This window comes from Chrysemys picta, chromosome 9, assembly GCF_011386835.1.
Source record: "Chrysemys picta bellii isolate R12L10 chromosome 9, ASM1138683v2, whole genome shotgun sequence".
Lineage (NCBI taxonomy): Eukaryota > Metazoa > Chordata > Testudines > Emydidae > Chrysemys > Chrysemys picta.
The window spans coordinates 11,271,590-11,285,694 of record NC_088799.1 but is presented as its reverse complement, the minus strand read 5'-3'; the positions used below and the strand labels follow the sequence as shown (position 1 = coordinate 11,285,694).

At 40.4% G+C, this 14,105-nt stretch overlaps 1 protein-coding gene across 9 annotated transcripts in view; it reads left to right on the top strand.

Annotated features, from left to right (window-relative positions):
* The first annotated feature begins 770 nt into the window (after nt 1–770).
* The window catches only part of MFN1 (mitofusin 1), a 47,095-nt gene continuing 33,760 nt past the window's right edge, over nt 771–14,105 (top strand). For 2 of the 9 annotated variants that reach the window (XM_065556857.1, XM_024107382.3), the window contains exons 1-6: nt 1,697–1,838; nt 2,303–2,424; nt 3,730–3,865; nt 9,430–9,592; nt 10,535–10,659; nt 13,936–14,044. In XM_065556857.1, coding sequence (XP_065412929.1) covers nt 2,310–2,424; nt 3,730–3,865; nt 9,430–9,592; nt 10,535–10,659; nt 13,936–14,044 — 648 coding nt within the window. In that variant the 5' untranslated portion in view covers nt 1,697–1,838; nt 2,303–2,309. Of the gene's footprint in view, nt 1,471–1,696; nt 1,839–2,302; nt 2,425–3,729; nt 3,866–9,429; nt 9,593–10,534; nt 10,660–13,935; nt 14,045–14,105 lie in introns of those variants that run through there. The other 7 variants (XM_042853790.2, XM_065556855.1, XM_042853791.2 and 4 more) reach the window with 7 other exon arrangements.

Below are 14,105 nucleotides of genomic sequence, written 5' to 3'. Positions count from 1 at the left end.
GTGTGCTTTTATTTGTAGGGGGAAAATGTTAATTATTAAGGCTTTTTTATATAGCAGTCTTATCCAAAGCGCTTTACAATAGTTAGCTAACAGTAGAAATAACATTTGGCAAGATCATTACGTGTCCACCGAGACCCTCAGCAATTTTCAAGTGGTCCATGGAGGGAAAACAAAAGTTTGAGAACCACTGGTCTAGAATCAAAGATAGTCTTTTTGCGTGGGACTGAATGGCCTAACCTGGGCAACGTGTATGGCCTGCTGGGTCCAGCATGCAGTGATCACCCTGGATCTGGTCAGCAGCAGGTGGCTTGGTGTGCAGAGCCACTGCTGGGGGAGGGATGGAGCTGGGGCCTTTCAGCCCCACAACCACCCTCTGTCATTGGAGTACAGGTAGGGCTTCTGGCTGGGCAAGTCTGTTACAGCCCCGGGGGAGAGCTAGGGGCCTGGGCAAGACTGCTGTGAGAAGGATGGAGTGAGACAGCCCAGGGGATGGGTGGGTGTGGGGGAGGGTGAAAGGGGGGTTATGGTGCTAAAACCTCCTCCCCTGGGGGGAGTTAGGTGGGGGATGGGGTAACTAGCCTCCATTTTAAATAAAGAAAGGCGCCTCCATCTCCTTCTGTGACCCTTAGTAAAGATGGTGCTGAGGCCGAGAGTTCTGGCATGGGATTTTTCACGTGCCCTCCGTGAAGACAGCGGCTGCCTCGTCGCATGTATTACTCTTTCTCGCAGGCTGTGTGCCTTCAATAAAGATGGCGACTGCCTTCGGCGTCACTTCCGGTCGTCCTCAGCCGGCTGCCCTTGGTCAAGATGGCGGCCCTTGCCTACGGCGGGGGCACGCTAAGGGCAGAGGAAGCGGAAGTGATGTCCACCGCCCCCGCGCACGGGGTGAGGAGGAAGGAGGTGCGGCGGGCCCCCCAGCCGCAGCGGTTGCTGGGTAACGGGGGAGCGAGCGAACCTGGGGCGCTGTAAGTGGGCCTGAGGGAGCAGGAGGTGGTAGGGACATGGGGCAGCGCGACCTCCCCTCATGCCCCCGCGAGGCAGGGAGCGGCTCTGGCCGGGCGCCAGGCCCCATGCGAACCGCCAGGGAGCCCCTGGGGGCTGCGCCTTAGGACACCCCCTAGCCAGTCAGTCACTTGCCTGTTGGGAACCCTGCCCCCCGTCACCCACCTTTTTCTGCTCTCCCGGTACTGGGGTCGGCTGCGTCCGTGGCTCCCTGCCCCGGGCTCGTAGCCTGGTGTGACTCGCTCCTAGCCGAGCGACCCTCTTTCGGGGCCAGCAGCGAGCGGATTATTCGTGCCCCGGCCTGTCCCGCTGTGCATTCCCCCTCCACGGGCAGACGGGAGAAGCTGGTTACTTACCCTGCTGTTTCTAGTCATTTTCATCAAGTGGCTGTCCTGCCCTTTGCACAGAGCAGCAAACCCTGCAGAGGAAAGTTTAAATCTACATAGCTGATAACAAAGCAGGAGAAACGTGAGTTTGAAGCTTTGTAAAGCCTTTCTCGTTTGTTTTTTGTTTTTTTTTAAAGTCCTAAAACGTCACTGTTGGTTTTTAAATTGTCTGACGCTGGCCCATTAAAGAGACAAGGTGAGAGTGAGGTAATATCAGTTATGGGCCCATGAATTAATTTATAGTTTTGAGAATAGGGAAGAAAGGAGCTGGGGAAATGTCTTGAAGATGTGGTCTGATTTTTTTTCAGCTCTTTGCTCGTGCAGCTACGTTGCTGGGGGGAAAAGCGTACAAGTTCTTGCGTACATGCACCTAGGAGGCTAGATGGCTTGGTGACGAGATAGAGAGTCATTTGTAGGGCTCTAGCTACAAGGTCTCAGAACAAAGTTAAGGTACCGTAATTAAATGCAGTTCCAGCTAAACCTGTTTCTAGATAACCTGGTCACTGGGGATGGAACCAAACCGGGTGTTTAAAAAAGTGTGTTCCAGCTGACATCCTAAAATAATTTGTTGAGCTGACTAAATATCCAAACCAAATCTAATAACTTCTTTCTGGCATGTATGTAAATAAGCTTTTATGTAAACAAATAAAGTAGATTAATCTATGTATTTGTAGGACAGGAGAGAGGATATATTTTAAAAATCACAATTTTCTCTCTCTTCGTAATCTGCAATTTCTATTGCTAGATTAGAAAGCCTAAAGAACAGTAAAACCAAATTCAACTAACAGCGAAGATGATGTATTTATTTTTAAAACTCACGTTTCAATTACTTTCATTGAGAGGGAACTTGATGTGTTTCCTACTTGTAATTTCTAGAGAGATTCTCAGTTATTTGTACGTAATTTCTCTTACAGTTGCGTAATGGCAGAAACTACTGCCTCCCCCCTGAAACACTTTGTGCTGGCTAAAAAGACAATTACTACTATCTTTAACCAATTGCTGGATTATGTCACTGAAGGATCAAGTTTTGTTGAAGGTTAGTTTTCATCTTTGGGGCATTGACCTTGCGTCTTTGTACTTGTATAGAAATTAGCACAATGCGTCCCTGCTCCTTATCGGGTCTTTGGGTACTATGGTAACACATACATTAATTGTAATCATGCATTCTTCAATTAAATGTAATCATACATTCTTCAATGCCAGAATCTTAGGATATATACAGGTATTGTAAGGGGAGGTGGTATGGTGCAGCAAGTTGGGAAACCTAGAGTTTATTCTCTGCTCTGCTTGATTTGTTGTATAATCTTGGGAAAGTCACTTAAACCTACACTTTCAAACTTGGATGCCTAAAGACGCACCTAAATAAAAGCTGATTTTCAGAACTGCTAAGCACCTTTGGCTCCATTGACTTTAATGAAACTACTTGTGCTAGCCAACACTAAGGGTATGTCATCACTGTAGAGTTAATCTGGGTTTTTACTCAAGTGTTTCCCCTAACCTCCCGCCTGTTCCCATCTACGAACCTCTGAGCAGAGTTTGATGGTGATTTCAGTCCAGGATAGCTGGCTGTTCTGGGACTGTAGGCAAAAGCCAGAGTGAGCCTTTCACTCGGGCTGGTATCCAGTCAGTTGGCAGTGAGGATGCATGCTAAACCACTTGAAGTGTTGATAGTCTTCCAGGGCTGTAACAGTTTCCCCCCTTATGCCCAGAAAGAGAAACAAGTTCTCCCACAATTCACTGGGAAAGAATCATTGCACAGCTCAACGTGCTGCAGAACAAAGAACTATGGGATATGCCCCCCAAAAGTCCTAGCAACACATAGGAGTGCGTGTAGCACCAGTGTGGACCCAGTAACTCAAGGGTGGCTACTCACAACTGGGCTGGGCTAAGCTATTCTGAGTGCCAATCACCCAAGTTAACTCTGCAGTGAAGACATGCTCTAAAATCAATAGTGTTTATGGAATGGGGTTGATTCCTCCTCATCCCACGCCCCCTCCCCGCCTGAAGGAGAGGGGATGACAAGGAATGGTCAAAAAAGCAGGAGACAAGTGATACCAATGACTTAGCAAATTTAGTCCAGTGTGTTGCTGTGGCTTATTCCAATTCCAAAATTCTTATGTTTTAGTTAAGAGATATACTGTAGGTATATGACATGCAGTTAGCAACTTTGTGTTTTACTAATGCCTGTCTCAACCTGTTAAATGACCATGACTAATATCAGAGTTTGTAGATAGCTCTTTGATGGCATATATTAAATAATATAGTGTTGATCCACAGCTAATGCCTTAGAACATAAATTGGTCTCATGATTTCTTTTGTAATAATCTTTTCTTATGTATAGCAACATATAGGAACCCAGAACTTGAATATGTAGCAACTAAAGAAGAACTGGTGAAAATACAGGCATATAAAAACAAATTGGCAGACATCGGTGAGGTGCTTTCACGGAGACACATGAAAGTTGCATTTTTTGGAAGGTAATGAACTTAATTACCAAAATAAATTGGATTTTCTATTTCAAGGTTTAGTGTTTATCTCTTCAAGTTATATGCACTTGGATTTTGCATAACACCTTGTAACAATTTGTTCCCAATGTAATCACAAAAATGTAGGACTGGAAGGAACCTTGATAGGTCATCTAGTGAGTCCCCTGCACTGAGGCAGGACTAAGTAATAACTAGATCATCCCTGATATCTGTTTGTCTAACTTATTCTTAAAAACCTCAAGTGACACAGATTCCACAACTTCCCTAGGTAATTTTGTTCTACTGCTTAACTACCTTTACAGTTAGGAATTTTTTTTCCTGATGTCTAACCTAAATCTCCTTATTGCAAGTTAAGCCCATTACTTCTTGTCCTGTCCTTATTGGTTAAGGAGAACAATTTATCACCCGCCTCTTTTTATAACATACTGGAAGACTGTTGTCATGTTCCCCCCTCCTTCTTCTCTTCTCCAGATTAAACTGGTTTTGTTTTTTCAATCTTTCTTTGTAGATCATGTTTTCTAGACCTTTAATCATTTTTATTGCTCTTCTCTGGACTTTCTCCTATTTGTTCACATCTTTCCTGAAGTGTGGAGCCCAGAACTGGATATAGTGAGGCCTTCTAAGTGCTAAGCAGAGTGAAAGAATTACTTCTCATGTCTTGCTTTTAACAATCCTGCTAACACATCCCAAAATGATGTTTGCTTTTTTGGCCATAGTAATATATTCTTGACTCATTCTGTTTGTGATCCAGTATAACCCCTAGATCCTTTTCTGCAGTACTCCTTCCTAGGCACTCATTTCCCATTTTGTATTTGTACAATTGAATGTTCCTTCCTAAGTGTAGCACTTTGCATTTGTCCTTATTGAATTTCATCCTATTTACTTCAGACCATTTTTTCCAGTTTGGTACGAATTCTAATCCTGTCCTCCACAGCACTTGCAACCTCTCTAAGCTTGATATTGTCTGCAGATTTTATAAATGTACTCCCTATGCTGTTATCCAAATCATTTTATGACTATATTGAATAGAACGGGACTCAGGACAGATCCTTGTGAGATCCCACTCGATATGCCTTTCTAGCTTGACTGTGAACCATTGATAACTACTCTGAGTATAGTTTTCCAGCCAATTGTGCACCCACCTTATAGTAGTTCCTCTAGGCCAGTGGGTCTCTCAACAAATTTTTTGGTGGCCTCAGAGTGCGGCCACCAACTCTTGCTGGTGGCCGCACTGACAATTTTTCCTAAAATATTTAATTAACTTTAGGGAAAACAAATAAATATGCACATATACATGTCCAAATATTGTAATTTATTTATGTAGGGTTTTTTTCAGACTCAGTAATAAAAATAATTTATAGTTGTCTTTATTCTTTACAGGACCTAAACAGACTAGAAACACAAATAAGGCACTTTGCATGTTCTTGTCTTTTGTTGTTGTTTCTTTTGCTTTTTTTAGTTGCGCTCCCCGCCCCTCCCCCCCAAGACTTGCTAGCTAGTAAGTCTTCTGTTGTGAAAAGTGATGTTTGTTAATATCACTTTTCACAGCAGATTTACTCAGCCTCAGGAAGCCCTGCGATAAACTAAGCCCTGGATGGGGACGTGGGCAGTTAGGCAGTGGGGTCCAGGGATGATGGCAGGGGTAGTGAGCCTGGGGCTGGAGCCTGGAACCAGAGCCTGCCACCGTCTGGACGGAGCCCAAAGCCCCATGGCCGAAGCCTGCCTCCTCTACCCCCGGGAAAGTGGGGAATTCACCAGGTGCCTGCACCTCCAGCGTTTGTTTTTCTGGAAGGGGGCAGGGCCCAACTGCTGCTGGCAGCCCTGTGAGAGGGTCCACTGCTTTGCATCCCTCCCTTCCCCCCCCAATCACAGACCAGATGGCTGTGGCCACAAGAAAAGGCCCTGGTGGCCGCATTTGAGAAACATTGCTCTAGGCTATATTGTTTGTTTATGAGATGGTCATGTGAAACAGTATCAAAGGACTTACTAAAATTGAGAGATATCACATCTACTGCTTTCCCTCATCCACAAGGCTTGTTACCCTGTCAAGGCAGGATATTCAGTTGGTTTGATATTTGTTCTTGACAAATCCTTGTTGACTGTTACTTAACATCTTCTAGGAGCTTACAAATTGATTGTTTAATTATTTGCTCCATTATCTTTCTGGGTACCAAAGTTAAGTTGACTATCTATAATTCTCTGGGCTGTCCTTAGTCCCCCTTTTATAGATAGGTACTACGTTTGCCCTTTCCTGTCTTCCGGGATCTCTCCTGTCCTCCATGAGTTCTCAAAGATAATTGCTAATGGTTCAGAGATCTCCTCAGCCAGTTCCTTAAGTGTTGTAGAATGTATTTCATCAGGTCCTGCCAATTTGAAGACATCTAACTCGTCTAAGGACACGTCTACCCTGGAGACCTTGCAGCGGCACAGCTCCTTTTGACATAATTAAACCGCCCCCATCGAGCAGCATAGCGATGTTGTCGGGAGTGAGTCTCCTGCCGATATAGCGTTGTCCACACCGAAGCTTCTGGTAGTGTCACTTATGTCGCTCAGAGGGGTGGTTTTTTTTCAAACCCCCAAGTGACATAAGTTATACCGACAAAAGTGCTAGTGTAGACATAGCCTAAGTAATTCTTAACTTGTTGTTTCCCTATTATAGCTTTAGATCCTATCCCATTTACATTGATAGTCACTATGTTAGTAGTCCGATTGGTTCTAACCTTTTTGGTGAAAACTAAAACAAAAAAGGCATTTAACATAGGCATTAATGTTGTATAACGACACCTTCACACTTGTCTATTCACTGTTGAATCTTCCTTTGATGCCATCCTGCTCTATAACTGCAGCTTAATTACGTACATAATGTCACATGCTTTCCACTGGCAAAATTCAATGGAATGATAAATTATTTCCATGAAACTTTTCATAGTGTGATTCTCTGTGTAGCGCCATTGTTTAACTGAAGAGTATCTTTGGATTGCCAGCATCCACTTACCACAGTTTTGCTTTAACTTTGTGGTGTTCTTGTTTGTTTAATTTCCTCTCTCTTTTAAGGATTCTGGTTTGTGTTGAATGTTAATGACCCTGAAAAACAAAGAAATGTTTGCCTGTGTTTCTGTACATAAGCAACTGAGAGAAACCAGTAGAAAACGGGCAGATATTTTTAAAATAAAGTTTCTAGCTAGTGTGACGTTAGTCATGATTATTTGTTATAACACTAACTGTGCTATGTGATTTACAAGCAAGTATGAATATTTGAAATTACTTAGGGTCCTGTGAAATTCATAGTTAACTCACACTTAATTTGGAAGAATGCTGGTTACAAATCTTGGTTGCAGAACATTCTCCCCATTTAGGTAACATTCCCAAAATATTGGAAGAAAATGCTCTTTTAGAACTCTTCTCCTGTTCTAAAAATAACATTTTCAAGTGTTGGGAAATACTTAATAATGAGCAGTTAGTGATCATCTCAATTTTACTTTTTTAATACATACTGCAGTAGGCAGGTAACTGCAACAACAGGCTCTATAAGTGTTGCAATTGAAATAGTTCAGTTCCTCAATTTAACATACTGAGGAAAATATTAAACATTATTTTAAGGGATACTTTCAGGTATTTAAGTACAAATGTTGGTTATGTGTTGCTAGGGGTTGGGGGGGTTGAAAAACTTAATATTAATAGAAAAGTTTTAATGACTTTTTAAAAAAACTTTCACTAAAAATTTTATTTTGATTGAAGCATTCCCATTCAATGTTTGTAAGCCAAATTTTGCCGCTTCATGTTAGTGCACGACTACTAGAAACTGGATCTGAGCAGAGATGAAGGTGAAGTTCATAAGACTTATTTTCACTGTATGCTGTGAGTGAAATGTAGAATAGTAAGTCACTATAAATGGTGAAGAGCAATCTTAAGGTCCTGATTCCTGCAGATGCTTTGCTTTGTTTACATGAGTAGTTCTTCTGAAGCAAATGGGACTTACTCGTGGGTAAAGTGAAGCATATGTGTAAGACTTTCTGGAATTCAGTATTACTGCATTTGGAATACTTAACTGACTAGGTAGAAAAAATAGCTTTTTCAAGGTATTGAAATTTCACAGAATTACAACTTGAAGAAATATATAGGTATGGTGCCTGACAGAAAGTTGCCATTGCAAAGGGTTGGAGGGGTTACGGCATGGGGAGTGACAGACTGGTTAAAATTTGACTTTAGTGCTGTATTTTGAATGAATTCTGTAAATGTTGGCAAATAGGCGTGTTCTAATAAATGTTCAGACTACTGTCTATTGCATGTTAAACCACTCTTTAAGGCATGATATCTAAAAGAAACTGATTAGCATGAGCAACAGAGGGTCCTGTGGCACCTTTAAGACTAACAGAAGTATTGGGAAAGCTTATGCTCCCAATACTTCTGTTAGTCTTAAAGGTGCCACAGGACCCTCTGTTGCTTTTTACAGATTCAGACTAACACGGCTACCCCTCTGATACTTGATTAGCATGAGTGTCTACACAGGTTTCCTTCCGTTGCTTAATAGTTAAGCCCCAAATCCTTATGCGTGATGAGTGGAAGGCTAGTGTAAAGTAGGACATAGCTGAGAATGCGTTTTGAATCCCTTTAGTGTACTGAGTTAACAAACAGACCTGTTAGCCAAGTTAACTAAATGTCTGTGTTATGTCTTTCATCCAAAATAAGGTTAGATCATCTAACAAAGAGGAATTTTGCATTAAAATAAACTGGAATTACTGTTAGAGAAATGCATTTTACAATTTAAAAAAGAAAAGATGAGTTAGATCTTCCACAATAAAATGTGGAAGATCTTCCTCCAGTTGAGACGGTTATCTTACATTAAGGAGATCTGAGTGGTCATATTTGACTGTAAGACTTTACCTTGGAATGAAAATTGTTTTTGAAAAGTAGCTGAATTTATTATTTTTATCAAGTTATTTGTATTAGGGTAGTGCCTGGACGTTTCAGTCAGGATTAGGGTGCTATTGTGATAGGCACACAACAAACACAGAATAAAAGGCGGTCTCCGTTTTGACGTCTAGGACCAGGATTACACTAAAACTTTTGCTGGTATAGTAATGTTGGTTAAGGTTGTGACTTTTTGTGTGGTGTTGGGGGGGGGGGGGGTGTCTTTTTTTTTTTTTTTTTTTTTTTTTTTTCTGACAAAAGTCCTACTGTAGATTCAGTTATACTAAAATAAGTGCTTTTGCCAATGTAGTTTATTTTGTGTGCCACACCAGTATACGCTATACTGTCAAAAGGGCTTTTTTGTTGGTATAAGCTATATCTACACTAGAAGGGTTTGCCAGTATACCTATACTGGGAAACTTTGTGTGTGTGTGTGTGTGTATGTATGTATGTATGTATATATAGAGACCTGTCCTTAGGCTCTATTCCTGCAAGCTGTGCTGTATGGACACAAGGGTATGCCATGAGGAACAACTTGAAGAATCTGGGCCTAATTAAGTAGGGAGAATACAATCTAAAGCAAAGGTGTGTTTGGTTTTCTGTATGCCTTGCTTTAAATACTTTTATATTCTCTCTTCCTCTAGAACAAGCAGTGGAAAGAGTTCTGTCATTAATGCAATGTTGTGGGATAAGGTCCTTCCTAGTGGGATTGGTCACACAACGAATTGCTTTCTCAGTGTAGAAGGAACAGATGGTGATAAGGCTTATCTCATGACTGAAGGATCAGATGAAAAGAAGAGTGTCAAGGTATAGTTTTTTCAATGGTTAAGAAGCAGGTGCTTGGAAACCTAGTATTAAAAGGGCCATTTTGTTAGGTGCAATATTTAACACTTACCATTTTTAAGTATGGGGAACATAAACCAAATTTATTTAGTATTTCAAAGTCATTCTTCCAGCACTGAAATAACAAAATAAAACTAAAACAAAGTCCATAGCACTTTCTTAGGCCTTGCATGTAAACAGCTCATTTGTACCTTACTCTATTGAGTGGTTGTGTATGTAGGACCACCACTAAGTTCTATAACTTCTTTTCAAAGCTCTAGAAGGCTCACATTTGAAAAATACACATGGACCATTTTCTTCCAAAAACTTACTATGTAAATTCAGAAAAATATGCCTCTGGTTTACTTTTTAAACATTTTGCGTACTTAAACATTTATTTTGATTTATTAAACCCATGTTAAAGGATGATGGAGAGCTAATTATAATCTCGCCTTGGGTTCCCATACTTCAGTTATTACCAACTGTTGTTTGTTTTGTTTTGTTTTTTTAAACCAGTCTGGCTTGTTCGGCATGAAGTTCAGAAATGCTCATTTTAATCCATAAAGTGTATTTAAAATAATTACCCTTTAAATACAGTGAGAGGTAGTGTGCTGGCCTCGTAGCATTTGAAGAAGTACATTAACACTCAGTGGTAACCCTCCAGCCATATAAGGAATACCACCACTCCAAGGAGAGTCCTGTCTTTTTCTCAAAGTGTAGAAAAATGATTGTTTAGACACTAAGGGATGTTAAAGGCCCTGGATGGAAAGAAGGCATTTGAAAAAATGATTCACAGTATTTAAGCTATAAATTGAAACCTTTTATCAATGATCTATTCAAAAAGTCTTGGCTTTAGTTTTATTTTTTTAAGGCTGTTATTGCAAACCTAAGTATCTTTCTTTTTCTGATGCTTTGCATTCTTCACAGACTGTTAATCAACTTGCCCATGCGCTTCATATGGATAAAGATTTGGAAGCTGGCTGTCTTGTCCATGTCTTTTGGCCCAAGGCAAAGTGTGCTCTCCTGAGAGATGACTTGGTTTTGGTGGACAGGTAAAAGTATTATTTTATTAAACCAGTTATCTAAAGAGTCTTCCGCATTATCTGATCCACACTAATTTTGTTAACCTAAGTTAAATGTATTGTTGATTTAATGTTGTGGTTTTTAGATATGTCATAAATAAGTTAACAAGAACAATTTTAAGTGCTTGAAGTTTGTTCCTTTGTGTAGACACTCTGGTCTGTCCTCATCAAACCACTGTACATATTTTGGCCGAGCCACAGTTGGTATGAGAGTGTGTCCCATCATTGAGCTCAGCAGGTCTCTAGTTTTTGGCTGAGTTAGGCTTATACTTTAAAAAACAAACTAATATGGTGATACAGTTAAGGTCATCCTACCAACTGTAACTCTTTCCCTGTCCCTCAGGAGCCTGGTTATCCTGTGAACCCCTCCTGCTTATGTAAAATATAGATAATCTGGACTTTTGATGGAAAAGATTTTTGATAAGGACTTCAGTGCTGAGATAATACAGAGATGGCATTCTAGAAATGCCTAAAAAAGAGACTTTTTGAAGGCCCCAGCCTGTGGCTGTGGAGCTGTTAAATTCACATTATGTGGCTTATTTGTGGAATGAAAGAATTCTGGACTGTAGTGTCTGTTTTTCTACAAACATGTTGAATACATAAGGATTCCCCTGCCATCCTGGATATAAACTACCTATTTATTTTTTTTCACCTCTTAAGTGGTACATAGAAACTACAATATGGTTTTGCTCTGATGAGGGATTTTGTAACAAAGGCACTTTATTACTCAGCAGCTGACAACTTGTCTCCACTTGAAATGCTACAGCAACACAGTTGCAGTGGTAACAAGTTCTCCCATTGGCGTAGGTAGTCCACCTCCCTGAGAGGTGGTAGATAGGTCAATGCAAAAATTCTTCTGTCAACCAAGCACTGTCTATACTGGGGATTAGGTCAGTTTAACTATGTTGCTTAGGGGTGTGGATTTTTCATGCCCCCCACCCCTCACAGTGACATAGCTGGGTTGACCTAACTTTTCAGTACAGGCCAGGCTTGAGTGTATTCACCGTACACATTGCTCACTACCCATGGAGGGGGAAAAAAGTACTACTACTGATTATTGTGCTTCTGATCTTATATCCTTGAAATCAGAGGGAGCATTGTTATTTTCTTCCTCGAATGCCGGATCTGTCCACGTGTAAGCAGTATAGAGCAACCCAGTTGGCAGAGTGAGCTGGCTTCTGTTTTTCTTGCACATCATCAATGGAATTGTAATTAAGTGGCAGCTCTGTATTATGCCCTCAGTGACGCCTGTGCAACCCCACTGAACACATTGGGAGTACACGGTGGTCTTTGAGGACACAATTTGAAGACAATAGGGTTGCATAGGGGTAATTTAGGTTATGATTGCCTATCAGAATCCTTGTTGCTAGTGCGGAAGTCTGAGAAGGAGAACTTAGTTTGTTTCTTAAATTCCAGATTGAATTTGCAAAGCTTCTGGGGGTGGGTGGAGAATCTTTTTATTAGTAAATTGAGCGAATTTGAATGGGAAATGATTGAGAGATAACAAACAAGGGACTTCACAATGCTATTTCTAGTTACATTGTACAGTAGAATTGTGCTTTAAGTATTCTTCCTTTTTAAGAAACTGCTAGAAATTTACTATCTTAACTTGTGTTTAATGAAGGTTTTTGCCTGGGAACTTTTTTTTTTTCTCTCCAGAGTAGAAGGAATGCTTACCTCCAAGTCGTTATGGCATTTGCAAGCTACAAAGAGATTCTAGAACTTGGTAGTGTAGCTGGTTGAAAAAGTGGAAAAATATTTAGCAAAAACCAGGCTCTATTTTTTTTGGTTGAAATCTGAAATATCAACAATTTTTGTTGTTGAAACTTTGGAATTTTCCACCAGTACTATAACTGTTTGAAAAATTTATCACATTTTATGTGGGGGAGAAATTTTGGGGGGGAAAAAATCATTTTTTTTTCTTAAATTTTAAAGAAATTTTCCAAAAAATTTTAATGAAACATGGGAAATTTTGACCAGCTTTACTTGCAAGCCATGCTGGTCCATGGAGCTTACGGATTGCTCAGCCCTGAATCCTACACATACATACAATTCTTCATCCTTCCCTGGACCTTTTGCTTCAGGTCAAGTTAAGACCTCTGCAGAGCCCTTTCTGTGTGCAAAAGCTACTTCTAATAACTAAATAATTAAGGCCCTACTTTAATCGCAGGATGATTGTCTCAAAATTGCAGCTGAGTTGCGGACAAGCCATGGACAATCATGTAAAAGTAATAATGGATCTTATTATTTGTGATAATATGGTCCCTTATTACTTTCCTGCAATTTTCCACGGGGCTGGGAGCGGGGGCTCCTGCTGTGAAAATTGCGGTGGAAGCCTAATATTGCAGGATCTGCAATATTGTGAATTAAGTAGGGCTTTATAAATATTTAATTACTTGACACGGTTCAGAAACTTTCCGTTTCTCTTGGCCAATACGTTTAGTAGTTCTGATAAACCAAAAAATAATGTTCAGAAAATGTTCAAGAAATAAGATTGACCTACTTTTTGAACTTTCATCCATCAAATAAGTCTTATATAATTTCACACTTACCAGATAAATTCCACCCTACGCTTGAGATTATACCTGTAAGATTTGAGGCAGATGGGTTTAATTTTGGCTGGAATGTGGGAGTAAAAATCAAATTTACAATGGGTACTTTCAACCTTAACTATGGAGAGAGACTATCTTCCAAATGTCTCTCCAGAATCATGGGAAAGTACATTTTGTTAGGAACACTAGTGGCAGGATATTTTTTGTTTTGCAATTTATAGAGATGACTTTTTAAAATTTGTAAGTGAGGTTAATGCTAATTTTTTTTAAGCTATTTTGGCAACTCTGAAGATTTGATGTGTTCACAAAACTTTCTCAATATTCTCTTACCAGTGCACCTCAACCTGCCCTTGGAGGGACTGTTCATAGGGATGAAAGAATAATTGATGCTTCTAGCCCATTCAGCACTTGGCTTCTCTGCTGAGATTTGCAACAGTCTTTCATTTGTATTAGTGGCTTTTATGATGTGGATATGTGTCTGTTAGAAACTGAATGGAGACAACCAACTGGTTTTACATAAGTGACTGAACAGCTGCCAGATGTTTGTTACTTTCTGTCATGACCAGCTTGTGCTGCATTTCATCAGGGTTTCACATCCCAATATGAAGCCCCAGAACCATCCAGTCCTCTTCAGTTTCTAAAAATGAAGAACTTTATTTTTCTCAATATTGATAAATATGTTTTTCTCCAACAGCCCTGGTACAGATGTCACTACAGAGCTAGACACCTGGATTGACAAATTTTGTTTAGATGCTGATGTCTTTGTCTTGGTTGCTAATTCAGAATCAACTCTCATGAATACGGTAGGACATTCTCTTGTTAATTAAAATTGTTAGGCTTTCGCTTAAATGCACAAGGATCCAG